The sequence below is a fragment of the Cygnus atratus genome, chromosome 9 (genome assembly GCF_013377495.2).
Source record: "Cygnus atratus isolate AKBS03 ecotype Queensland, Australia chromosome 9, CAtr_DNAZoo_HiC_assembly, whole genome shotgun sequence".
In the NCBI taxonomy this organism is placed as follows: Eukaryota; Metazoa; Chordata; class Aves; order Anseriformes; family Anatidae; genus Cygnus; species Cygnus atratus.
Window position 1 is genome coordinate 22,218,446 of NC_066370.1, and position 27,112 is coordinate 22,245,557.

Genomic DNA, 27,112 nt, shown 5'->3' on the forward strand with positions numbered 1-27,112 from the left:
CACACAAACAAATACAGCTGCATTTTTAAAGGAAATTGCTGTTGAAATACGGTGTATTTTTTTCGTGTGCAAGAAACAAATAAGCAACATTAAGACTAGTAAAGTTATTAAAACATGGAATTCAAAGTCATGGCTTCTAAGGCACCTGTAGGGAGCATATGCATTACATGTATAGAAATGCTTTGGGCATGCAAGAGTACCAGACTGAGGTTAGTCTAGAAGCTGTAGCCTGGGCTTTCATGAGATTAACTTCTTAATTGTAAATCGAAAATAATGTCTGTTAATAATAGTATGCCCTTGGAAATACCTGGTTGTCTTCTCCTCTGCCTCTTTCGTATCCATGGGTCTTGCAGGCTGAGAGCTCTGCCAGGCAGCTCTGTCTGTCTCCTGCCTGGCCCTGCAAATGTTTCTGGCTAACTTACACGTGTGCACGGTGACGCTGACGGAGGCATTCGGGGACATGGGTGCTCGCTCATCAGGAGCACCGTGGGTTCATCCGTGTTACAGCACCGAGCCGCGGCTCGTGGCAGGGCTCTGGGTGCTAATGCAATGTGAAATAATGGTATCGAATGTGCAACGCTGTGCAGTGCAAAGAGCAAGCAAGGAACCAAAAGCGTTACCTTTTAGTGATTTCAGACCTGCTCTGGTTTGTTGGAGGGGGTTTTTTGGTGCTGTCTTTAGACATTTGTCTGCTTGGATGCCTTGCTTTGGAACAGTACAATAGCTTTTGTGCACCCAGACTTCTCCTTAACGGCTTCCTAATTGACATTTGGAGGGTAAAAATGGTTTTATTTGCAAAATTTTGAGGGTGGGGGCAATTACCATAAAGCCTGAGATTTGTTGTTGTTGTTGTTTACATACAGGTGAGGTCTGCCATAAATCCTATACTCAGTTTTCAAACCTTTGTCGACATAAGCGCATGCATGCTGATTGCAGAACCCAAATCAAGTGCAAAGACTGTGGACAAATGTTCAGCACTACGTCTTCCTTAAATAAACACAGGAGATTTTGTGAGGGCAAGAACCATTTTGCAGCAGGAGGATTTTTTGGCCAAGGCATTTCACTTCCTGGAACCCCAGCTATGGATAAAACGTCCATGGTTAATATGAATCATGCAAATCCGGGCCTTGCTGACTATTTTGGAGCCAATAGGCATCCTGCTGGTCTTACCTTTCCAACAGCTCCTGGATTTTCTTTTAGCTTCCCCGGTCTGTTTCCTTCAGGCTTGTACCACAGGCCACCTTTGCTACCTACTAGTTCTCCTGTTAAAGGACTACCGAGCGCAGATCAGACAAACAAAAGTCAAAGTCCCCTCATGACCAATCCTCAGATACTGCCAGCCACCCAGGATATTTTGAAGGCACTAAATAAGCAACCATCTGTAGGGGAAAATAAGCCAGTGGAGCTTCAACCAGAGAGGTCCTCTGAAGAGAGGCCGCATGAGAAACTCAGTGACCAGTCAGAGAGTAGTGACCTTGACGATGTCAGTACCCCCAGTGGCAGTGACCTGGAAACCACCTCTGGCTCTGATCTGGAAAGTGACATTGAAAGTGAGAAAGAGAAATTTAAAGAAAATGGTAAAATGTTCAAAGACAAAGTAAGCTCTCTGCAGAGTTTGGCTTCAATAAATAATAAGAAAGACCACAGCAATCATTCCATTTTCTCACCATCTTTAGAGGAGCAGACTGCGGTGTCAGGAGCGGTGAATGATTCTATAAAGGCTATTGCTTCTATTGCTGAGAAATACTTTGGTTCAACAGGACTTGTGGGGCTGCAAGACAAAAAAGTTGGAGCTTTACCTTACCCTTCCATGTTTCCCCTCCCATTTTTTCCAGCATTCTCTCAATCAATGTATCCATTTCCTGATAGAGACTTGAGACCGTTACCCTTGAAAGTGGAGCCCCAATCACCCAGTGAACTCAAGAAGATCCCAAAGGGAAGCTCTGAGTCTCCCTTTGACCTCACCACTAAGCGTAAGGAGGAGAAGCCCGTTACTCCCATACCCTCAAAGCCAGCAGCTCCGCCTGCGGCAAGCCAGGACCAGCCTCTAGATCTGAGCATGGGCAGCAGAAGTCGAGCCAGTGGCATAAAACAGGTCGAGCCTCGGAAAAACCACGTCTTTGGTGAAAAGAAAGGAGGCGACCTCGAGCAAAGGAAAGCGTCCGAGTCCTCTTTGCAGCACGCCCGACCGACTCCCTTCTTCATGGATCCCATTTACAGGTAACGCTGCTCTCTGGCACCCTTTGGTACAGCAGTTAGGTCTGCCAGGGCCACCTGTCCGCAGGCACGGGACAACCCCGTTCCCTTCCTGCCGACCCTACAGGGGTTACTGCAGGGGGAAAGGGGCAGGCTGCCTGCTGACCTGCGCACCCTGGGTGCAGTAATGCAGTGATTAGCAAGTCTTCATTACTGCCCTACTTGCACTGAGTTGTTGGTTTAACCTGCACAGCTTGATGTGCAGGACTGTAGCCTCTTACCCATAGATGCATTGGCATCAGTAGTAAGGGGTTTTATATTTACTGTGTGTTTGACCGCACTGGTTTGCCAGAAATTACTTTTCTTCCAAAATGCTTCCAACCTGGCTTTACTGCCTCCTGTATCTTTTCTTCCCTGGAAATCAGAGTGCATCCCAAAAGGCTGCCAGTTGTGCACCGCCTCTTTTTTCTTCCTGAATTAAATGGCAAGATCTCATAAGTACAACGAGAAGCAAATTTATCTTAAGGTGTACAAAAAGTATGGAAATTGAGAGTGATTTCTGCCCCTTTTAACATTGATTTGAGTAATGGCTGGATTTATCTAGGCATTTCATTAGTATAATTGAAGGCACAATGTCCCTGTGTGTACAAAGCCTAACCATGGGTTAGTTAATCTGATCTACCCTACAAAATCAATGGGAGCCTTTGTGTTGGCTTTGACATGCACGCAAGCAGACACTGTCAGTCAAGTGAGGTTTCGAAAACCAGTTGTAAAATCCCAACCCCTTGGTGTCTTCCAGTAGAGCTGACACCAATCTCACTGGGATCTGGATTTCACCTACATCCTGTGTACGTCAGCCCCCCTTTGTGCCCTTTGCCTTTCTGTTTCCGTATCTGCAATCAGCTGAAGTCATGCATCTAAATTAGTCTAGGGAATTATTAGCCAAAAAAAATGTTTGTTTATAATCTAAATGACCGATTTTACAGCCTATTGTTAAAAAAAGTTATGGCCATGAAAACGATGTTAATTTGTTATTACTTTACCTAAAAAGAATTGCTGTGGGCATAGTGTTTGCACAATGCTCTCATGTAAGACAACAGGTAGTCATTATGAAGAAACATGGTATGATGCTATTTATTGAGATGATTTTATATGTGTCAGATTGATATCTGTATTAGACCGTAGGTTTTATTTGTGTCACGGTGATTTTAAATGCCTGAAGCAGTGGAAATAATTATTTGTGTTTTATGGTCCTGCATGACGAACTAATGAAGTCTATAGAAATTCTGGCAACATAGTACAAGGGTGGATGTTACTGAGCCGTCCTTTGCCAGGAATTACATCTACGTAAGGACAACAGGGTCTGTCCCTTAAACCGTACACGTCAGTGACAGAGAAAGCAAAAAGACCTCAAATTTCCACACTGCTTCGAGTCGCCCACACTGCGGTGCCCAAACACGCACGCTAGTTCATCACAATCTTGGTTGGTGGCAGGTCAGCTCCAGTGCCTTCCTGCAAGCCTGCATTTCTCGTACAGCCCCGTTTAGGGCCACCTTGGCGTGCGCAGAGAAGGGTCTCCAGGATGGTGACGGCAAGGTCTCGCATGGGCAGGCGAGAAGGCACCTCTTGCTCACAGCTCCCGTTGCCTTGAATTCCACTCCTCTGAGTGGAGAGCACACTTGGTCACCTTATTTCTTCATAAAAGTCCCCGGTAGTTAGTCATTGCTTTTTGCTATCATTATTGCTGGTCTTTTGAAGCGGGATTGCTTCCTATGTAAATGGCACGATGATCGCCCTTCAACGGCGATCCGCAGCCCCCGCCCGTAGTAATGAGCCGTGTGCGGGAACCCAGGGCTGACTGTACTTCCTTATCTCTTGCCATTATCTCTGAGAAACAAACTGCTTGATGTATAATTGACTGTTTTAAACATGAGTAGCTGTATAATTATTAATATCTGAGACGGATTCATCATAAGCAAATCTAATTTTAACATTTACAGAGTAGAGAAAAGAAAGTTAACTGACCCACTCGAAGCTTTAAAAGAGAAATACTTGAGACCTTCCCCGGGATTCTTGTTTCATCCACAAGTAAGTATTTTTGGAATTTAGATGTTGTAAACAAGCCTATTGATGCTTCAAAGCAGGTGCAGAGAAATGAATGCGGTCTTAGTCATTTTTGGATTTCCTAAAACACACAGTTTTTGCTTCACCATTGTGGTGGAAAAGCGTAAGCATTGTTCTGAGCTTCTTGATGTTTTGCAGATGAAACAACATGTTTTGATTATAGAGGAAGCCAGATTCGAACTACATGTATGTTTTAGAACCGTGTTCCTCCAAAACCGTAGCGTCGCCACCAACGCTCGCAGCTGCCCATCTTTTTCAGGGCCGTTGCAGTGGAGGCAGTATTGCCTACAGGGAGTTGGTGTAGATTCAAAGTCGGGCAAGCATAACTGAGCATCCCGGCTATTTGCCTGTTTTTATACAATCGATTGCTTTTGTTAACATTGAAGGACTCCCAAAAAAGAGAGAAAACCTACCCAATGCATTCAACCCTCGTAATGCAAATGTCCTATCTAGCAGTCATGGGTGATAGTGTGTGCAGTGACTGTAGGATCCCTTCTCCTCCATGCCCGAAGCCATGCTATACGAGAGGGCTGCTGTGTTGTTCATAGGCCATAATCCTGCTTCTTACTTGCTGAACAACAATTTACGAGGGTGTCCTTGAGACAGTGCAACAAGCTCAGTGTGTATGCAGTACAGAAAGAGTACGTGTGTGCAGACTGCACGTTAATTTTCTTCAGCAGCACTGCACCCTCATTCTGTCCTCCTCTTCTTTGCTCGAGGCAATTTAGAAAAAAAAAGTGCAAAATAAATATTTTGGCAAGAAATATCTTACTCTTGAAATAAAATGCTCTGTGTTATTTGCAAATTTGAACCCCTTGCTGACTATGGGCAGTTTCACCCTAATAGTGACACCCACATGGGTCTTTTGCAGCCAAGAGCTCCTGTCTCTGGCGCAGCTTCCTCTGAATTCCTGGGCAGACCATGCCACTAGTCTGCCTCAATTTGCCTTTTCTTTTTTTTTCCCCCAATGAAAGCAACAGTTGTTATGTCCGAAATTGTACGGAATATATTCTGAAGTATGGGACTTGTGGAGATCTGGGAAGGACAGCTGATGGCATGTATCGTTGCAGATACACTGCCGTAATGCTCTTGCATGGGTGGAGAGTGCAGAAGCACAGCTCTTTCCAGTTCCAATGCCTGTAGGAAGTGAAGGGTCTATGAAGTATTAAAATTGTTGAGAATTTATGTACAAGATTTAATAGCAGCTCAGCACCTCTTGCTGAGTTACCTTATTTGCCAGAGTTGCAAAGTGCCAAGTAGAAATTCCCATTCTGTAGCAGACAGTATTAATACACCGATGCACAAATGGGAGCTGAATCCTCTTTGTCTCCCCTGGTGTAAAACTGGGCTGGTTCATCAAGTGAGTGATCCTGTTTGAACAAATAAAGGGCTGTAAATTAATGGTAAATTATTCAAATGAGGCTATTTAAGGTGCTGTATCAGTGGAAGGAATAATAGCATTGTGCTGGGTTTTCAGAAGGTGTAAATCTCTGTTGTTTAGTCAAAGAGAGTTGAAGGGACTGCAGGCTTCAGCACGGGTTGCTCTGATGCCATCAGCAGGTGTGGAAGGAGGCTCTGTGTATAAAACTGCACCATTAGGAGGTTGTTTGGGATGGGAAGGAGCCGGATACTTCTCTATGAAGCTTTGTGTGAGTGGGTTGCATGGCAGGGGGAAACCTGGAGGAAGATCTCTAGGGTGCTGGGAGAGGGTGACGTGGGCGTTCAGGTGAAATGGAAACAAGGGGCGTTCTGCTGTTAACGGGCAGGATCTGCCCCCTCCGGTGCTGGTTAGACCTCTCGTTGGTGCCTGGGGAAAGTCCCAGCACCGTCACCATGCCAGATGCCACCTCCGTGCCGCTGGGGCTGGCCGGGGGCAGAGTCCTCTCCCCATGGTGCCGGGGCTGTGCCCTGCCAGCAGCACCGCGGGGCAGGGGGATGCCTGCCGGGGGCTTGTGCTGCTGCAGGTGGCTGCAGGGTTTTCCTGCCGTGTTTCCAGCCACTTTCTGCCTTTTTGCCCATCCCTCCACATTGCTCATTTGCAATAGAAACAAATTCCGGGGTAAAGACTGGCTTTCGTTTTGTCACTTACCTGTCTGCTAGGTTAAAGCGTGTAACTTGTGAGATGGGCCATCAGTGTGACATGCACTCGTAATTCACTGTAAAAGAAAAGGAAACCACCATCATGTGTCCTGTCAAAAAAGTAAATGTCCAAATTTGCTTTCTTGCTGACATTAATAGAAGAGAGTCTCCTGTTTGCAAAGGCAGAGTTTGGTGCGGCGTTTATAGAGGACTGGGGAACGGCTCGCAGAAAAGTGTTGTTGTTTTATAGTCCCGTTCACCCCTGTAAAAGCACAGGTGTGGACTGCACCGCAAGTTTTCATTTTCTGCTGGCAGGCTCTGTCTCTGTAAAACAGGAGCAAAATATTTTTCATTGTTTGCGTCCTACAAATTTGTATTTCTGTAGGTGAATTTATTTCTGAAACTTGTCATTTGATTAAACAAGAGCTTAATTTTTTTTAACTTGCTAATAGGACCACTAACAGACAGATCTCTAAAATAGGTTTTGGACTAGAGATTAAAGGCATAAACTCTGCAGTCCCTGCAAAACTCCTCCCAGTGCCAGTGGCCAAAAGCTGCGAAAGATTAGGTCACGTAATTGTATTTCACAGTAATTTGCTGTTACAGGTGTTTTTAGGGAAAGAATGCCCTGATGCAACAAATCATTCAGGATAATGTCTTAATTAGTATCTTTAAATAAAATCTTAATTAGTAGTTTGATTGCAATGAGGGTTCCAATGCAGGAATAATGTGTTGTTTTTGTTTCAATTTTGCTCCCAGTTCCAATTGCCTGATCAAAGAATTTGGGTAAGTTCATTGCTTATATTTTTGATTTAATCATTGTGAAATAAATTGCATAAGAAAAATATAATATGAAAGATAGCTTACCACACAATTACCGAGCATGCCACTCTTCCCTACAGTGTGTTGTAGCTGTAGCAGATAAATATCTGTTATGTCCAATTGGCTTTATTTTCACTTCTCTAATCCTGCAGTTTTTATTTGGTGAAGGCAATGGGAGCTTTACCTAAGTAAGGGTTTCAAAATGAAGTCTTTGTTTATATTTAACTGAAATTGTTCCAAGGCGTTTCCTTCAGAGATTGCAGTGAAAATTTTCAGGCTGAAATCTTGTTAGATAGCAATAGTTATAAATATTTAATTTGCATTCTAGACATTAAAATATAGAGCCTCGGAGGGCTTCACGTTTCTGTCTCATATTGGCTTCAGTGGGAGTTAGTCACTTTAAGAGCTTTGAAGTTTTGAGCTTAATTGCTCATTGCGGTACTTAAAGCCCAAATAAAACACCCATTTATTTGCAGTGCTTGTGTCAAATTTGTCCTGTATGTGCAGTTACATGGAGTCCCCCTTATGTGAACAGGAGTTGTGCTTTCTGTATCTGTGGGATAAACTTGAGCATGCTCTTCTATTTTTAAAAAACGTTATTTTTAATATGTCTAAATCGCTCTTGAAAAAAATAAAAAGAGCCACAGCAACTGCTTTTGCAGATGCAAGTGAAATAACACCGTGTTGTGCTCTCCCATTGCTGGCCCTCGCTGCACGGCGAACCCATAAATACTTGTCCCAGATTTTTCCCAACCTCGCAGCTTCGGGTCTCGGAGGGGAGAGCTGGGGCCGGGCGGCTGCGGCTCTGGGATTGACTCACGCTCGCTCATCACTCGCGGTGAGACGTGGACTAATTGCACAAGGTGAAGCCAGGATTTCATAAAACACGAGCTGAGGTGGCAATGTGCTCCTTCCCGCGTGCATCCCGGCATGGGGAGCCCACGAAGGGGGCTGTCCCGGCTCTCCTCCACGTGCCTGCGGTCCACGAGCAGCCATGGAGCTTTGCTTTGTGTGCACATGGCTTTAAAGCCCCATTTTCTATCTGTAAAATGATGGCTGATAGGATCCTGACGTGGAAGGAGGTCAGCAGGCTCCAAAAGGCTCCTGTGAGCACCCCCGGGCCCTGACTGAGCTTGATCAGAGCGAGGTGTCTGGGTCCGTAGGAGGGTGTGTACCCAAAACCTGTTGCACTGACCTTGGACTTAGTGCCCCAGTGAAAGCCTCTGCCCCAATAAAACAACCAAAGGGAAGGCTGCAGGTATTTTTCATGAATCCTAAGCAAGCCTCAGACGATAAGCAGCTAGGACGCAGGGTTGGATGCTGGGCTTGGAGAGCACAAGAGGTGGTGCCCAACAGCTTCTTTGCAGCAGAGTGAATTCAGCGTAGTGATATCCAGGGTCTGTGGTAGGATTTGTCATTTGGCCTGTGCACCCTTGCCTCTCAGAAAAGAGGCTCTGTTTGGGGGTGTTGACGTTGGCTTGGTCCTCAACTTTTGGTCATCCTTTTTTTGTGAGTATCCCCTGGCCCTGCTAGTGCTTGAGCAGCAGCAATCAGTACGTAAAGCATAAAGTGCCTAGGGCAGGATGCAGATTCAGGGGTGAATCTTCATCTTGGGAGATGTGACTATGTCACATGTGCCTTTCATTCTCAATTCATGGGTGCATGCGCCACGTATTTCAAGGTTTTTTCACATTGTTTGTTTGGCAGGAAAGCCTTCTGGTCCCATCAAGAGAAGGTTGCTATAAAGAGGTTCTTTAATTAAATTAGAATTTTATTTGCAATACCTTTATGGAGAATCATTTTAAACAATTAAAATAATTTTTAAAATACACTAAAAGAAATGTTAAGTTTATATTAGCAAAGCTGGGCGGGTTGTAGGATGTGATCCGTTCTGTTAGATTAGCTAAATCCCCACCAATGGCATTAACCCAAATCGAGTTTTTCTGGATCTATGCTGGGAATCAGCTGGAGTTTCTTGCTACTGCTTCATAAATTCAGCCACGTGTGCTAGGTCCTTTGGACACGAATATAGCTCAGCCAAGTTCTGTGGCTGGTTGGCCAAATACATTACAACAAATTCACAAGCCATAATTTTTAGAGAAAGCAGCATAACTTGAACTGGGCAGGAAGAAATCCTGAACTTCAGTAGTTGGATTTTCAAGATTTCTCTAAATAACACCAGTAAAAATAGCAGGCAAACATTTGAACCTTTCTTTTCCCATGAGTTATAGCTATAAAGTCGGTTGTTTTTACGATAATAGCATCGAAGGAGTCTAGCTTCTAAAACGCGAGGTCACGTAATTCATGACATTGTCTGCTAGATTATTTCATATCATCAGGTTATTCTTAAAAAGCAGCAACAACAAACCTTGCTTTATTTATGCCACTTTCTCTTCTGTTGGTTAATAAATTTTAAGACAAATATCCAAGGCCCCTGCTGATGCTATCTTGCCCGTTGAAATGTTTATAAATACTTGTTTTAGCCGATTATGGTAATGTCTGCATTTTTGAGCCCGGGCTGGGGAATTGTGACTACATGTTAGTTTGCGTCAGTAGGAGGTTAATAGCCTCTCGGGGAGCAGGAGGGAGGTGGGGGAAAGCTGCTTCCTTTTCCAGACATCTGGATGCAGATAGAATCAACAACGCGTCGATGTAAATCAAAAGTTACTGCTCTCTGTAAGACGCTGCCATTCACCGATCTCAGATCGGGAGCAGACGCGACCTGTCCGTAAGGCAATAACTTCGTGTAAATACGGAACAGGATCTTCTCGCTCCCCTGCCTCCCGGGAGGGCTTTCACCGGGGACACGGCAATTACACTAATCCCATCCTCGGGGCCAAGTGGTGCCTTCCTCCCCGGGCCCCGCTGCGGGACGGCCGCGGCACTTGGGTGCTTGCTGGGGTGCAGAGCCCTCCCGACAGCTTTTAATTCCTGGTGGTCCCCAGGGACCATCCCTGGAGTTATGGGGTGGCCACGGACACCCACCTGACCTCCCAGCACCGATGCTATAGCAGCAGCGTGCTCCGGGAGCTCGGTGGCTTGCTCACCACAGTAACATCTCCACGGTGAGCACAGCTCCTACGGAGGCAAATCTTGCCTTAACGGTGCTTTGGAGCGGTAGGGGTTACTTGGGTTGTGCTTCAGCTGAAAGAGGGGTTCTCCCTCAGAGCCCCTAAAGAGGCTGGGCAGAATAGGAAAGCCTTCTGGATTAAAAAATGGATTAAAAAAATAAAACAAAACGGGGGGGAAAAGGATAAGAATTACATTAGCAATTTTTGCAGTAGTTGAAGTTTATCACCAGCTTCACCCAGAGGTGTCACTGGGATCTGGATGATTAAATGTGTTTGTAAACAGCACGGGATGGAGGGTAAACAGGCAAAGAACAAAGAGCCAACAGTTTATTAAGAACAGCTAAATCCAAAGCTGACTGTGACGATTTTACAGAGGTTTCACAGAAAGCTGAGTCACCAGGGATTAAAATAATAATAAAACTCAGTGTCGATAAGTACCACGTAATGCTGAGGGGAAAGTGTAACTCTTAACTTGCATCATTCAGGACAAGGATCTTGAAGTAATAGTTTTATGAAAATATCATCTGAGTGCTTAGCAGAAAGGAATTGAAAGCATCATTATGTTATATTGCTCTCGGATCTTGAATACAGCTGAAGCCCCTCTCAAAAAGGACATAGTAGAGTTAGCGAAGACACAGAAAAGTGCAACAGTGATGATCAGAGACAGGGAACAGCTTCCACACAAAAAGAGCCTAAGTAGGTTTTGATTTTGCAGCTTGGAAAAGAAATGCCCGAGGGAGCTGTGCCAGAGCTCTATAAAACCGTGAATGGTGAGCAGAACCTGAATGAGAAATGGTTATTCATTAGTTTTCACAATACAAAAAATGAGGGGCACCCAGCTGAATTGTCAGGCAAAAGGCTTAAAAGGAACAAAAGCCAGCATCTTTTCATATGCACCTAATTAAATTGGTGAACTTCTTGACAAAAATATAAACGGATTCAAAAAGGGTTTAGCTTGGAGCCAAAGCCACCCCTGTTCAATGCAGTAATCGAGAGGCAACCTCCAGTTAAAGCTCTCACACCTCTCATTGCTGGTGCCTGACAGAAGACACCAGGCAGAAGGTCTGCTCCTTGGATGCCCGCCTGTGCGTCCCTGGGGCCATGGCAGCGGATGTTGGCCTAAATTTGAAGCCTGTGAGACCTTGCTGTGGGGCAGGGATGGCAGGGCTTTTGTGGGCTGCAGCAAGCCTGTGCTGCCCAGGTGCACATCACCCCCATGGCAAATCCTGTGCCGGGTGCTGTGCAGCACTGAGGGCATCCCAAACACGCTGGGGAGAGGAGCAGAGGATGGGGAGCGGGGAACCAGCAGTGAGGTTACAGGGGGAGCATCCTGAAGGCCCTGAGCACCGGCCGCGTGGAGCCAAGTGCCAGCAGCTGTCCCTCCTCCCAGACCTTCGGTGCTGTGCAGTTCACTCCATTAACTATGTCTGCATCGTTGATGCCTTCCGAACCTCTGTGCAACGTTTCCATCACTGGTATTTTAGCTTTTAGCATTTTCCATCACTGGTATTTTAGCTTTTAGCCTCAGTTGCACCAGGAGAAAGTTTTCTGTGGAGGAGCATCGGTTCCTGCACGGAGCTGGTGACCTTCACGGTGGAGCACAGTCTGGGCTGGGAAGGCTGACGTGGAGCAAACTCACCTCTCGTCTTCACCCCACCTTCACCAGGGCTGGCTTCTGTGAAGTAGCGACCTCTCTAAAAAAAAAGAATTTATTGCTCTCGTTATTCTTACGAAAACGCCCCGGCATTGTGAGCCGTACCCCCAGCAGCCAGTAACTGCTGTAATTACACCGACAGCAGTGGGGTGACGCTGATTTTTATCTGCAAAGACGTCGGGCCAAGCACTTCCCTTTGTTGCCTTTCTTGAAAAATATAAATCATACCAGGTAACTACATGGATCAGTCTTAAAAAGACACAATAGTCATTCCGACGGTGAGAAATATATTTTTGGAAATCGTGTAATACTTTAAAATCATTGGAAGTGCTTGTGTTTCCTCTGAATGAGGGCTTTAAGATTAGATCCTGATTTCGTACCTATTTTGGGACCGATGTAATCCTGGAGGCAGTATGGAGTTAGTGCTGACCTACACCAGTGGACATTAGAGAAGAATCAGTATCGATTTCTCCTCTGCAAAATCCTGAAAACAATAAAAAAAAAAAAGCATGACTAAGCCATTTTAAATGTAAAGGGGAAAATAGTTTCTTTAATATATTACTGTAGGGAGCCGTGTACATGAGGAATGGTGATCCAAAAATGATTGAAAATCACTAGATAATGAAACTGACTTGAATATTAAATATACATAAATAAAACATTCGTTATACTTCTCAGTGCCCTTATTATTCTTCACCGTAAATATGTGCTATCATAACCCACGCACTGTCTTGTCACTGCTAATCAGCCCGAAGGCCAAAGGTCATTTTTCATTCAAACCATTTATTTTCCACAATTGCAAAATTGACAAACGATTTCTTGCAGGGAACAATTAGAAGGAATTAAAGGCAGGGGAAAGACTATTATAAAAGCTTTAAGAATCAATTCTTCCTACAGAAAAATACGAAGTCGTATAAATATATGGTAATGTTGAGTTGTATGGGTTGATAATGACATCTCTCCGCCGAGATAGAATTACCTCCTCTCCCAGCAGCATCATCATTACATATCTCACGCCTGTGATCAGTACATGTCAAAATCCTTCATATTGACAAATGTGCTGTCCACTTGCATCTGTGGAGAATGTTTTAGCAGCTGAGTGATTATGAATCAAACCCCAGAGCTTACAGCCCCTACTGCCTCGCAATGCTTTCCCATTTGTTGCCTGACAAGTAAATGTATCTTGACTTCCCTCTGAGATTTTTTTTTTTTCTTTCACCGTGTTTGATGAAAGACGTTTGGCAAATTGGCAGTGGTACCCTGTACGTTGCAATTTGTACTCGGCATTAGGAGTCTGAGCATGAAATGAGAGGGCAGGCTACAGGCTAAAGGGAAAAAAAAAAAAAAAACACAAAAAAAACAACAAAGCCAGAGCTAAGCAGCACGTGAGCAGTCATTCCAGGAGACAAACATGCAATTCTTTCCATTAAAATAAAATTAAAAAAAATAAGACTCAGAGCAGTCTCTTATGGATGAATGGGCTGCAAAGGTGTTCCCCCAGCCGGCCCTTGGTTAATGCAGGTTTATGACAGCAATCCGTGTGCTCGGGCAGGGGGAGTCTTCTCCTCGCTGTGCCAGCACCCCGACAGCCCAGCCACTTCCCGGGGCGAGGAGGAAGGAGTTCTGCTCCAGCTCTGCCCTTGTCTGGGGCCATCGTTAGTGATGATGGGACGTGGGTTAGTTGGATGGTTACTGAGTGCTTGGGAAGTACTGTGGCACCCAGCACTGCCGTGGCTAAGGAGCATTCGACATCTTGTCTTCAATGACATTTCCTCCTTCGTTCAAGCAAGGCATTTCGCAGGGCTCATGCTGTGGTGGTCTTTAGGTGCAGATCTTGGGTTTCTGTGTAGTTTTTATTTTATTTTTTTCCACGTTTATAGTGACAGGAGGAGGCAGGTGGCTATTCTTACCTGTCAGGAGGCTCAGCAGCAATCTTGAGCTCTCCAAGTGACAATGTTGGTGGTTTTGGAGCAGTTTTTTTGCGGTCAGTTCCACTTTAAAGGCAGCCAATCTCCAGGAATGATTTAATGCCCAGGCCCTGAAAATTAAAGCCCTTTAAGACAGCTACACCAAGAGGTGGCATCCCAAAGCGAGTAGGGCTTACAAACAACTGAGAGTGGAGCAGAAATATAAAGAGGTTGTAGGAAAACCAGACAGGTATCTAACTGGTAATGTGAACAAACACATAGCACCAAGCCCACCAAAGCTTCGTTTCTCACAGATTTATCTCATGGCATTTGACTCTGATGTGTAAGAAGAGTTTACTGAATGCTTGGATGTGGCTGGGACGCTGATAGAGCCTCTCTGGTGTGTTGCAGCCTTTGGTTGAGCTAGAGTGTTTATAAGGTGTCCTCTGTGGTATTTGTCCCCTGCAAGTCCTTTATTTAAAAAAATAACTAAATCAGGAATTCAGTTATTGTTGGGATCTCTTTATTTTCTATTGATTTGGTCAAAAACAGATGATAATTTCAATAGGTGGTTTGCACAGACTCATAGACCCAAAGAACATGACTGCACAAGCTGTATTTATGTAGAAGCTGAGAAGTAAGAAGAAAATAAGAAGAAATAAGAAACAATGAATACTGGCTTATTTAGATCTTGTATGGAAGCAGCTTTCCATTCTAGCGATTAGGACAGGAGTTCTGCTGTGCGCTGGCCTTGCTGAGGAATGCACCCAGTCCAGCAGTTACAGGAGTTACTCCAAGAGGGACAAGGTCTTGGCCACCACGGTGCCTAATTTGCCCGGTAATTTTTGTGACTGCAGCTCTGCATTTGCTTTTTTTGTTTGCTTTTTTCTTGGGAGCGTGTGTGCTTTGTAGGCTTTTCAAAGCAGGCAGAAAGCCAGAGCGGTATTCACCGTGATGGGTGTTGTGCCATCTTCTGTTGCAGATGTCAGCCATCGAGAACATGGCCGAGAAGCTGGAGAGCTTTAGCGCCTTGAAGCCAGAGGCCAACGAGCTGATCCAGTCGGTGCCGTCCATGTTCAACTTCCGAGCCCCCCCCAGCGCCCTGCCCGAGACCCTCCTGCGCAAGGGCAAGGAGCGCTACACCTGCAGGTAGCCCCGCGGCAGCTCGATGAGTGGGGTGGAAGCTTTTAGATAAACAGCTCCTTTTCCAAATGTTCTCCTCCCTTTCATATTCACAAGTGTGCATTCGTTACTGGGTTTTTTGATTGTAAACTACAGACACGTTTTTCTCATGTTTTCCTCCCTTTAATAATCCAAAGGTATTGATGATAAAGTGTATGATTTATTAGGACATAAGTATACAGACCTAAAAAAAATCAATTGATTGTGGGTGTACATACAGCCCAAATGAATGGGAGCTTTGCCAAAGGGAGCAGAACTAGCTGCACGGCTATTTTGAAGGCTTGCACGTCATGTTGTGAAAAAAACAAATGGGATGTTACAAGTAAAGGGATGCAACCTTCAAAGTTGTCGTGCGAAGCAACCGCCAGCCTCGTTCTCTTGAGAGCTGTGCATGCTCTGTCCTCACGCAAAAATGGGCCGAATGTGATTAATAGAACTGGACCAATTATAACCTGAATATTAATGTGCTACTCAAATGAGTGGGGAGGGCTCACGAGGTATATATATTGTGTATATGTATCATATATATGTGTGTATATATATATACTGCCATTATTGCTCCTGTGACATGTTGCAGAGTTTGGAGAATGGTTTTTAAATTGAATTGTTTGGGTCTCTATATCATCTCCAGAATGCGCAGGCGTTTGACGCTGGCATATCAGTTTATCTGATCTTTTTGAAAACATGTCACCTTCTTTCAAGACATGTTGTTATAGAAACATACCTTGATGGATTAGGTCTTTGAGTCTTGTCTGGTCTGATCCTGTTCAATGCATAGAATGATGTCACATTTGCTGACACTTAGAATTGGTTGAAAGGTTTGAAATTTGCTTACATCGAGGCTGAAATACAAGGCTTTAATAATAGATTCTCCTAATTCCAAATGTGCATGTGACAGATAAGCACTTAGTGAGCTTAGAAATTTTGGGTGATCTTTAAAACTAGTGTATTTTCATGTATTGTTTGTGTATGCACAAGAAAAGCCACTCGGTGCCAGCAATTCCAATTCCATTCTTCCATGTGTACGTGTGTGTCTCAATCACTTCTGTTTGCTGCATGCTTTTATCAAAGCGTCTTTACCCCAAAGCAATGCCAATAGTACCCTATATTAGTGAATCCATTTGGGCTATGCCTCTAGCAGCTGAAACTGGAACGAGGCCAGTGGAGGTTGCATTGCCTTATCGAGCCTTTTCTCATCGCAGATACTGTGGCAAGATTTTCCCGAGATCTGCAAACCTAACCCGTCACCTGAGGACGCACACTGGAGAGCAGCCCTACAGGTACAGCAGCCCCTTACGCGTGTCGGTGGTCGTGCGTGTGGTCAGGTGAATAAAGCAGAGGTCCACGTCTTCAACAGCCTTGCTTGTGAACGGCCCACGGACTTTAGCGATGGTTTTGCCACTGACCTCAGTGAATTTTGGGGTGAGACACCATTGCCATTGCGAAGTGCATGTCCCCGTGGCTAAGCAGCTCACGCTGCAGTTCCCACGTGGTTGCTGTCCTGTCAAGGTGGGTGCCTGAGCTACAACAGCTCCAGCATCACTCCCTCATTTGTGGTAATGTGTGTGCAAGTCTGAGCCTTTCGAGAGATTCTTAAAATTGCCTAGATAATCCCCACTGATACCAGTGGGTGCGTTTTGCTGCAATAGCTTTGGAAATCTGTTCTCAACCCACTGTTGCTTTTTGGTTTCTTACCTGAAAACAGGCAAATCTTGGTTTCTAAACAGGAAATCTTGTGGTCTCACAGGTCACTGTCAGTAGAGGATGGGTGGATTTTTTTGTCTTGCTGAAATGTGGTGCCCTTACTGGCAGAACTCTTTTCCCACTTAAACTCACCATAAAATTTCTATTCTTCACGGGAACATAGAGCTGTGTCTCAGTGTCCTGCTCCAGTGACATTGGCAAACATGAACATTTGCCTTTGTTTTGAACAAGGCTTTTTGTGCTCCTCCAGACAAGGGTGGCTGTACATGATGCTGCGATTCAGTGTTCGAGCTGCAGAGATGGGGGAATGTTTTGGTCATAGCTTGTGAAATTCTTTTGCCTTAAGCAGCCACCCAGGCGCCATTCGCAAGTCCTGCCTTTGCCTTGTGGGATAGCTGGCATTTCTGAATGAGCAGGGATGAAGTGATTTTCAGTAAGGCTCATGGTCACATTTTCCCTTACAAAAATCTTTTTTTTTTTTTTTTTTTTTTAATATAAGAGCTCTGTGGTGTTATTTGCAGCCTGAAGTTGGGTGTTTTGTCAATCATCTGATTTCTGAAAGGTCCCAGTTGCAGAGACATTACTATATTTATTTGTTTCCTGCCTAATCTGGATCCTTTTTGAGGTCTGATTAACCAAAACCCATGTGAGCGTACTCTCTTGTTGATAAGGATATGTATGTGATATTTTATCCAGGACAGTTACACACAGAAATGTGTATGGAAGCTTTACCTTATTGAAAATGAAAGATTAATTTAAATCAACTGGAAAGAAGCCAACACATGTTCCAGTAAAACAAACGCACAAATTTCTGCATTTTATGACCTGTAAAGAGCAGACTAAGCTCATTGTTTGGGAGGAAACAATATGTTTTTTTGCCTCTAGTCTCTTTGGGAAATGAGATTCACATCTAATTTTATTGAAGAAAGGTCTTGATGCATGTAATACTTGTCTGCTACATAAAAGCCAGGAACAATTAGCAGCATAATGGGCGATTTCAGCACTAAAAAAATTGACATCATTGACAAGCGTAAAAGACACGCAGAGACGCACAGGAGAAGTGAAAGATTGAAAAACTAAAGTGGTGAAGCCTGTTGGCTGGTTGCCAGCAAGAGAATTTGGAACAGTTATAGTATGACTTAGTAATGGCTTAAAGAGCAATACAGCAAAGGCTTTAGGGACTCCAAATCACTGCAGAGTATGAAAATTGATGCCTCTGGTACCAGAGTGATAGACTAAACTACTCACATTGGCACGGTATTAAAGGTTGGGATTGTTTATTGCTGGTTTTTGCAAGATAACCAAATTTCCTCTGGGATTAGCAATCGAGTAAGCTAATTCCTCAAGAAGAGATTTAATCACAGAGTATAATTTAGAATAGGAAAAGAAATGGCCCTTTTTACCTTATTTGAGCATTAGAAGAGATCTGTTTCATGTTTTTTTCCAAAAGTGTTTAATTGTATTGTATTGGCAGCACATGAAACAATGGAGTTACTGCTCTACTGTTTTCAAACTTCCCAACTTTGTGTGCAACAGTTTTAAAAACATGGGAATCAATTACCCAAGCTAATTTGATGCCATTAACTCTGAAATATTATGCTCATTCCTAAGTGTAGTATTTAAGAGATAAAGACTAATGTGAATTAAAGCTAAAAGCCAACTGCAGAAGTGACATCTCCATTCCAAGAGCACGACTCTCCAGTTACTCCGCCAAAACACTTCTTCAGTTCAGGGAAGGTCTTGCCACAATAGGGACCAAGGAACTGAGTTTGGGTACTGAGGCTGATCTTGGAAGGTACTTCATGTCTCCTAGGGCAAAGCTTACATTTTAAGCTACTAACAAATGGCTTTCTACCCACCTGTTTTGTTTTGTTTTTTTTAGATGCAAATACTGTGACAGGTCTTTTAGCATATCTTCCAACCTGCAGAGACATGTCCGTAACATCCACAATAAAGAGAAGCCATTCAAGTGTCACTTATGTGACAGGTGTTTTGGTCAGCAAACCAATCTTGACAGACATCTGAAAAAGCATGAGAACGGCAACATGTCTGGTATGTATGCCTTTTCCCTTCCTATTGCACACTGCATACAGCCCATGCTCACATACCGGGGCTTCACGTTCCCTTTCAATATTGACTTTGAGCACCGAGTGTCAATCGGCACAAGTTATTCAGCACCGAAGATTTTTGGAAAATGTTTAAGCGCCTAAGCTCTGCAGACATTTAAAGTGCTTTGAAAATCCCAGCGTAAACTCTACCCTTGTATAACTTAATACCACTGGATGATGTCTTTTCTTTTGTTTTTTAATTAAGCCAACCAGGGCATTTTGAGAACAGACTGGGAAAATTGGTTTAATCCCAATCACTTGGCTGTCAATAAATGTCCTAGCTTTAGAGTCTCAAGGGGTACCCTAAAAGATTTTGTTGCCACTCTGTAAAATATTCCCACTGTCAGGAGCTGAAAAGCCCTAGCTGTAGTGGAGGTAATGGTGCCTCAAAAACCTGAGAGCAAAGTGGTCACCTCACAACAGCAACAAAGGCAGGGGGAGGTACTGAGTATCATTGGTCTGGTTTAGGTATTTGCAGGGTTTAATAGAAACTCTTCAGTTCTTCCAGTCTACTTTTTGCTGCAGTGGTAATACCAAGCACGTGTGCTGAACGCAGAGCTGTCTTCTCCCAGGTGCACAAAGATGTCTGTCACTGGTCTCCCAGTGCTAATGAACCTGGGTGATCATGTCAATGGCTGGTTCATATTTTATGGAAATCTACATAATCGGTAGCTAAAATTAAGTTCCATTTGCTCAGTTCAGCCATTGGTCTGGCACAGTTATTGACTGACTATTGAAGTTGCAAAGTAACGGGGAGGAGGTGTTGAAATAGTAATTTTGGCTGGAAGCCACCTTAGCCTGTGGATACTAACTCTTCCCTTCTACTTGCCAGTTTTACAGCTAAAAGCTGATAGGGCACGATGTACAGCTCTCACTTGATCTTACCCATTTTAAACTAAAAATCAACCCATTTTAAAATAAAAATCAATTTTGATCTGATTTAGAAGGTTAAATATAGAAAATGTAATTGAGCAACAACAAAAGTCCTGTATTTCTCCTATTAAGGTACTGCAACATCTTCACCTCATTCAGAACTGGAAAGCACAGGGGCAATCCTAGATGACAAAGAAGATTCTTACTTTACAGAAATTAGGAATTTTATTGGAAACAGCAACCACAACAATCAATCCCCCCGAAACTCAGAGGAGAGGTAAGTTTCAACTGGTCTGCCTTCAAAAGGTGCCACTGCTCTTTTTCCAGTTTTGTTTGCGTATTGAACGTGATTTTTCACTTTTAATGATGTGTAGAGCCAGAGTTATTTTAGCAATCTGGTTGCTTCAGGTTTCACCTAAGTGTCTTATGAAGAGAAACATGCTGATTCCCTCCCTGCTGTGCATGAACGTATTCCCGGTGGCAGATGCTGGCCAGAAGTGTACATCTACTTAGACATTTCTCCTTGGATCAGTACCTCTCTTTTTCAAGTTGCTGTGCACCATTTGTCATTGCTCATTTAAGTCTGTTAAAAAATTCCTTCGTTTTACATTCATGGCAGAGCAGGTGAACATCCGATGGCTAAATGTGGAAGGATCAGATTGCTTAAATATACTTTAAATATATAGCTTGTAAAGTAGACTAAGCTAAATTCTTAAATGAAATGGAAGGTTATAACTTAGAAGTCCTGTCTTGCAAGGAACTCAGTGCCAAGGAGGATGCTTACTAGCAAAAAGTCAGTGAAGCTGTAGGTAGGTGGTGTTAGTGCACAGTGCTCTGGTATGTGACAGATTTTTTCCTATTAAGATTTATTAATTATATGTGTTTTAAGCTAGCAGAATATAGACCATTTTTAAAGATTCTCAGCTAATAAAAATATAGCTAAGCAAAAAAAAAAAAAGGCTGTAACAGGGATACGCATATCAACCATACATTTCTTTGAGACTGGTTTTGCATTACGCATTACTTGCACTTTTGATTTGGCATTACATTATCGACATCAAAAATTTCTTACTGTTGGTGACAAACTTCACTGTCTCCTCAATTTCCAGATGTCTTTGTGAGGGAATAAAAATGGTGGACATAACACAATTTCCCCGAAAGTATTGGATTAAGTGATTACATGCATATTCAAATTCCATTCCATCTTGATTGGCAATGAGTGCTTGGGATTTTTTTTTTTGCACATCTGGTCTCAACATGTCCTCCAACAGGAAGTCAGCAAAGTGAAAAGGTTGCTGGGTTATGCAGTGTTTCCTTTCTAAATTTGGCACTTCAGACTGCTTTTGATGGATATTTTATCCCTGGCAAATTGCTGCATTTGAAAGCATAATTAGAGAATCTGTTTTCTTAATCACATGGCTTTTGTTACTTTGGTTGTAGTCCATCTCCCTTTCATTTCTAGCAGCCTCAATTGAGCATAGCAAGCAAGTTGGCAGCCCAGACTGTGCTCAGCAATTTCTTATATCTGTGTATTTAAATAAAAGATGATAAAGAGATACTGCTCTGATTAACTTAGAGAGGGGGTGGTTGCTTCAGCTCTCCCGACTCTGCACACCCTCAGATTTTTTGATACTGTGATATAAACAGACCATTCCCTAGCTTTCTTTAATGCAGTAAGCACTAAAGTTGTGACAATTGGCTGGAATTTGCTCAGAAAATACATGAAACTGTTGTGTTTAGGAAAACGACGCTATCGTCGTATAACAAACTAGATTTCAGTTGTGTATGCTCCATAAGAAAGTACATCTGTTATAACAGCAAGTCTAACATTAAATATGAAATTCGCTGATAGGACTCATCTAGCGAAAACTTTTGGTATATTCCATATTGTCCCGCACAGTTTGAAGCACACACGGTCTAAAGCAAACTGCAGGCGGACAATAAGGTTTCCATTTTTATAACTGTATTCCTGGAAGAGTAGGGACCTTTTGCACAATTAGAACAATAGATGAATCAAGGTCTCCATGCTACGTAAAACAGTGGGGCAGATAGGCTGGTAGCGTGCGCTTGCGTGGCTCCACTGAGTTCAGCCCTGGCATGCCCCGGGCACGTCTGGCCACGCGTTTCCCAGTGCAGTGGTTGTGCTGAGTATCGTTAGCTCTCATTTAATGCAGTGGACGCGATGCATCTCTAGTAGCCAAAATCCTGCAGGACTGAGGCCATTAGCAAATAAGCCTCTACTTCAGCATGGATATTATGCCCTTGATAAAATCCCATAGGAAGTAGTTAAGAGGAGTCATTGTCTGAAAGCAAGAGACAATGTAGACACACAGACACAGATTTCTAGGTTGGAAGAGACCTCAAGATCATCGAGTCCAACCTCTGACCTAACACTAAGTACTCCACTAAACCATATCACTAAGCTCTACATCTAAACGTCTTTTAAAGACCTCCAGGGATGGTGACTCCACCACCTCCCTGGGCAGCCCGTTCCAATGCTTAATAACCCTTTCGGTAAAGAAGTACTTCCTAACATCCAACCTAAAACTCCCCTGTCGCAACTTTCGCCCATTCCCCCTCGTCCTGTCACCAGGCACGTGGGAGAACAGACCAACCCCCACCTCGCTACAGCTTCCTTTAAGGTAACTGTAGAGAGCGATAAGGTCGCCCCTGAGCCTCCTCTTCTCCAGGCTGAACAAGCCCAGCTCCCTCAGCCGCTCCTCGTAAGACTTGTTCTCCAGACCCCTCACCAGCTTGGTCGCCCTTCTAATGTAATAACACCATTTGGACCAAAAGGTTCTCCACATACTCATTTCGTAAGAATAAAGGTGTCTCATTTAAAATGCTTTGTGACCTTTCTTTTAATACTTCTTCAAATCAGTCAGTAGTCATAGTTCAGTGTGAAGGCAGTATTGCAGACAACTCTTCATGTCTTCAGCTGAAGTCACTTAGGTTCCCATGTATGTAATCCATACGTTCACTTAAGTAGTATGGCTTCCAAATGGATGATGGTGTGCAAAATTAATTATGCATGTAATTTTGACTTTAAAACTCCTGACGCAGTATTGGATGTCATTCTTGAAAATGCCAGATCTCATTTTCAGAGTTTCTCGGCCCCTACAGCTTCTGCTAAAAGTCAGAGTTGTTTTGCCTAGACTACAGACGTGGTTGGAAATATGAGATGAAATAATGCGTGAGAAAATTTGGAATGGATATCTGAACATCCCTCCTCTTGAACAGTAGTTCTAGGCTCCCAGGATAACAGGAAAATCCCATGCTGATTGCGCTGTAACGTCCCACTGGTTTTTGAGTGGGTCTTTCTACAATACTGCTTAAATGTCTGAAGCTCAAAAAGATAAATAATACATTTATTTTTTTTCAGGAAATTATGTTATTCTACTGGGACATTCTTTTCAGATCCATCTCCAACAATTTGCCAGTGTGGAGCTTTCACGAGTTGTTTTTGATTATTGCATGTTTTTATTTTGGTACTTTCAGAATGAATGGCAGCCACTTTAAGGATGAAAAAGCCATGGTAACCAGCCAGAACTCGGATTTGCTGGATGACGAAGAGGCAGAAGATGAAGTAATGATGGACGAAGAAGACGAAGAAAGCGAAATTGCAGGGAAAGCAGTCAAAGAGCCTGTTACAAGCGACATGCACGAGGGGACTCCAGAGGAGGATTACGAGGAAACGAGTACTTTGGACATGAACTGCAAAGCTTCCCCTGGCAGGTTGGTTCCTTCCTAGTATTGGTTCACTCAATACACAAAATAAAAACAATAAACCATACAAGAGTGCCAGCACCAAACTGTGTGCCGTGGGAACCCGTTCGAGGTAGCCAACTTCCCAGTTACGATAGCAACATGCATCCGTGTTTTGGTCAATACCAGCCCTGTTTTCAGTCTCTTCATACAAAATGGGGCCACTAAGAGGAAAAATAAGTTCACTCAGGGAACTATTGTCAGGTTTTGGGTGAGACAGGAAATGTTCTTGGGAGATACGTTATCTGCTCCTTAAACCTACCCTAATCTCCCATAATGGTCTTGTGAAAGGCTGTGGAGACACCAGAAGAGAGACAGTCTCTCCCACCTCTGCTCTTTAGAGCAGAAAATATGATTCCTTTTGTTTCACAATCATGGTTCCACAGTGCAAGGTGGTTTATGAGCCTATAAAAAGGGGATATTCATGGGTGTAAATCTGAGAGCAAGAGGGAACGCAGTGAGGATCAGCCTTAAACCCCAAGTTGGTGGTGGGCAGCACTAGATGTGACTGAGGGTGGTTTGTCTGATGTGACCGTGCACTGCAGGACATGAGCCAGACACCAAGGGGGCTTGGGGGGCTCCTTCAACCCTGCTGCTTATTGGGCAGCTCTGCAGCATGTGTGATTTTTGGTGCAGGTAGTTCAAAAGCTTGGAGTGAATGTGAATGCCTAAGAAGGTTGGGCAACAGCCATTCTGAGCAGCCTGCAGTTAACAGATGTTAAAACTCCCTGTAACCTCTGTGGTGTTTTTGTAGGTATAAAGAGGAGGAGTATAATAAGACTGGACTTTCTGCTTTGGACCACATAAGGCACTTCACAGATAGCCTCAAAATGAGGAAAATGGAAGAAAATCAATATAGTGAAGCTGAATTGGCAGCTTTCAATACTTCCCAGCTGCCAGAGGACCTAAAACAACCATTGTACAGGAAATCCAAATCCCAGGTAAAAGTTTTAACTGAGTTAAAATGTTATTGTCACCAGATACCCAAAGGATTAAGCTGTTAGTGTGCGGTGGGCAATGTCGTTTCAGCTTGGTCAGGCAAGGCTGCGCTCCACCTCTGTAAACCTGAGCATGCCCCAATTTCCCCGTGCACTTCTACCACACAGAGAGACATCGCAGGGTGCTCTGGTCCCTAGTACCAGAGGATTTTTTTCCTTCCTTGCTGGTTTTGTTCCTGTCTGCCAGCCGCAGAAATGCTGTGATAAGAAATTGTCGCAGTGCTTTCAGACAGCCGGTGCACCCCCATGGATGCTGTGCAGCCTTGCAAGGATGAGATTTGGTCTTCTGGCTGGTTTGGCTTTTTGGTGTTTCTTTTTTAAAGTCTGTTGGATGTTATCGCATCCAGGTCAATAGTGTGTTTTAGAAACAGTAATAATTGGACTGATGCCCAAGTGGCATTTCTTGCATTATTTTAAACATCAATTAAAAAGTGTCTTTTTAGCCCCTGTAAAGATTCCTGTTTTAAAAATTGCAGAATATGCCCATGGAGAAGGTCACAGCAAAGCCTCTTGTGCCAAGCATCTGAAGGCAAATGAGACTCTGGGACCTTGCCTATTATCAAAGTTTTTTCAGAGCTTCATGAAGCCAGAGGAAAGCACAAATAATTACTGCTATTAGTGAGTCAAAAGTGTCAGTGAAAAGGTTGACAGTGGTTTAACCTAACGCACTTGGATTTTTTTCATTAAGCTCAGAGGAACAGTTGTGGTCTAAAAGATGCGTGGGCCACATAGAAGTAGCATGGTTTTAACCTCAGATAACTTGAAGCATGACCTCTTTTTCTTCTTTCCCTGTCCAGGCGTATGCTATGATGCTCTCTCTCTCCGACAAGGACTCCCTTCATTCTGCATCCCACAATTCTCCCAATATGTGGCACAGTATGGCGAGAGCTGCTGCAGAATCCAGTGCCATCCAATCCATCAGTCACGTATGACATTGTGAAGTCTTACCAAGAATGGGACCAAGTCCAAACCAGTAGCATGGCTCTTTCATATATGACTGTTTAAAAGACTGCTGAGCAGAATGCCTTATAAATCTGCAGGGTCACTCATTTAAAGTCTGGTGACCTTAAACTGAATAATTTTAAAAAGAAAGAAACTATTTATTCTCAATATTTTGTTTTGCACAGCAAAGGCAGCTGCTGACTTCTGGAGGATCAATGCGACTTAAAAAAAAAAAAAGGTTTCAGTGGATTATGTAAACCGGGGCCGGGAAAAAATGTCTTCCAGTTCACCCGGCTTTGAGGGGCAGGGGCAAAAGGGTTAAGACTGCATTGATACACACATGGGCACTCCTTTAAAGTAGTAACTGAATTCATTTTCTTTTTGTATAAGATAGTTTGACACAGGATTGGGAACAGTTGCTTTTATGTACAAATCTCTTCATTAAAGCTTTACGCATTTTAGCCCTTCAAAGAAAGAAAATAGTTCTATCAAATGCACACTATCCATCGTAAATGTAGAAAGAAGTAACAGGGAATATTTTGTTCTCTCCGTAATTCTTTTGCCTTCTCAACTGCATTGTTAAAAAAAAGGAAAATCGCAAAAAAAAAAAAAGAAAAAAAAAGAACTATGAGAAACAATACATAAGAGGCTTGTGTATATTGTAAACTATGAATGTTCACTACTCCAAGAAGCTAAATCATCCAGATAATTCCGTGAAAGCACCACGTCCATCGACAGCACCACTAGTTCAAATCATTGTAATGAGATTTTAATTTTAGACAATCATGTCACTATTTTGTTGTATTGTTTCCTTTCCCCCTTCCCTCTAATTTCTTCTTTGTGTTGTGTGTACCATGTATTTATTTGTTGGCAAACAATTGTTTGTTGATTAAAATAGCACTGTTCCTGTAACAAACAGCACTGCTCCAGTCCCCCACTGCTTTACAATGTAGGCACCCATGTACTTAAAAAAAAGTGAGGTGAACTGATCTGTGTATATGGGAGTGCAAAACAGTGTTTGAAATTTTCTTACATTCCTCTTTTATTTTATTTTTTTCCTTTTAATGAACTAAATAACTAATAGATGCGACTTAGTTTTTTTGTAATACAGTAAATTGATTCAATTGTATAAACAGTTATAATTTCTTCATGAAAGCATGATTCTTCTGATTAAAAACTGTACCCAATATTTTATGCTGGTTGTCTGCGAGCTTGTGTGATGTTATGTTCATGTTAATCCTATTTGTAAGATGAAGTGTTCCAAATTTATGTTTAAAAAAATAAATAAATAACGGAAGGTATTCAGTTATTTTTGGGGTTTTTTTTGGCCTTTAGTGAGGGACCAGATTTATTTTTCCTTTTGTTTATAATCTCATTTTGAAATAATCGGCAAGTTGAGGTACTTTTCTTTAAATGCTTTGTACAATGTAACTGTTACGCATTTCAGTACATTACTATGGGAGGATCAACTTAAAAAAAAAAATAAAGGACTACAAAACTGAAGGGATCCTTTTCCTTATTGCTTGCTTTTTGTCTGGGTCAGGTCAAAATTTTCATTTTTCATCTGCAGTTTGGGGAGTGAAGAGAGCTGTTCTGCATGTCTGCGGGGCCACAGCGTGAGGGCAGCCACAGCATGAGGGGAAGCACCTGGGACTTGGTGGTGCGGCTGCAGGCCCGACCCCGAGTC

General features: G+C 43.2%; 1 protein-coding gene across 4 annotated transcripts in view; it reads left to right on the forward strand.

Moving 5' to 3' along the window:
* Window positions 1-26,865, forward strand: part of MECOM (MDS1 and EVI1 complex locus) — a 38,207-nt gene extending 11,342 nt beyond the window's left edge. For 2 of the 4 annotated variants that reach the window (XM_035557142.2, XM_035557143.2), the window contains exons 5-14: window positions 864-2,220; window positions 4,197-4,284; window positions 7,159-7,185; window positions 14,836-15,002; window positions 16,238-16,315; window positions 18,622-18,791; window positions 19,853-19,997; window positions 23,219-23,455; window positions 24,240-24,426; window positions 25,281-26,865. In XM_035557142.2, the coding sequence (XP_035413035.1) occupies window positions 864-2,220; window positions 4,197-4,284; window positions 7,159-7,185; window positions 14,836-15,002; window positions 16,238-16,315; window positions 18,622-18,791; window positions 19,853-19,997; window positions 23,219-23,455; window positions 24,240-24,426; window positions 25,281-25,415 (2,591 nt within the window). In that variant the 3' untranslated portion in view covers window positions 25,416-26,865. The remainder of the gene's footprint in view (window positions 1-863; window positions 2,221-4,196; window positions 4,285-7,158; window positions 7,186-14,835; window positions 15,003-16,237; window positions 16,316-18,621; window positions 18,792-19,852; window positions 19,998-23,218; window positions 23,456-24,239; window positions 24,427-25,280) is intronic. The other 2 variants (XM_035557145.2, XM_035557141.2) reach the window with 2 other exon arrangements.
* The last annotated feature ends 247 nt before the right edge of the window (window positions 26,866-27,112 follow it).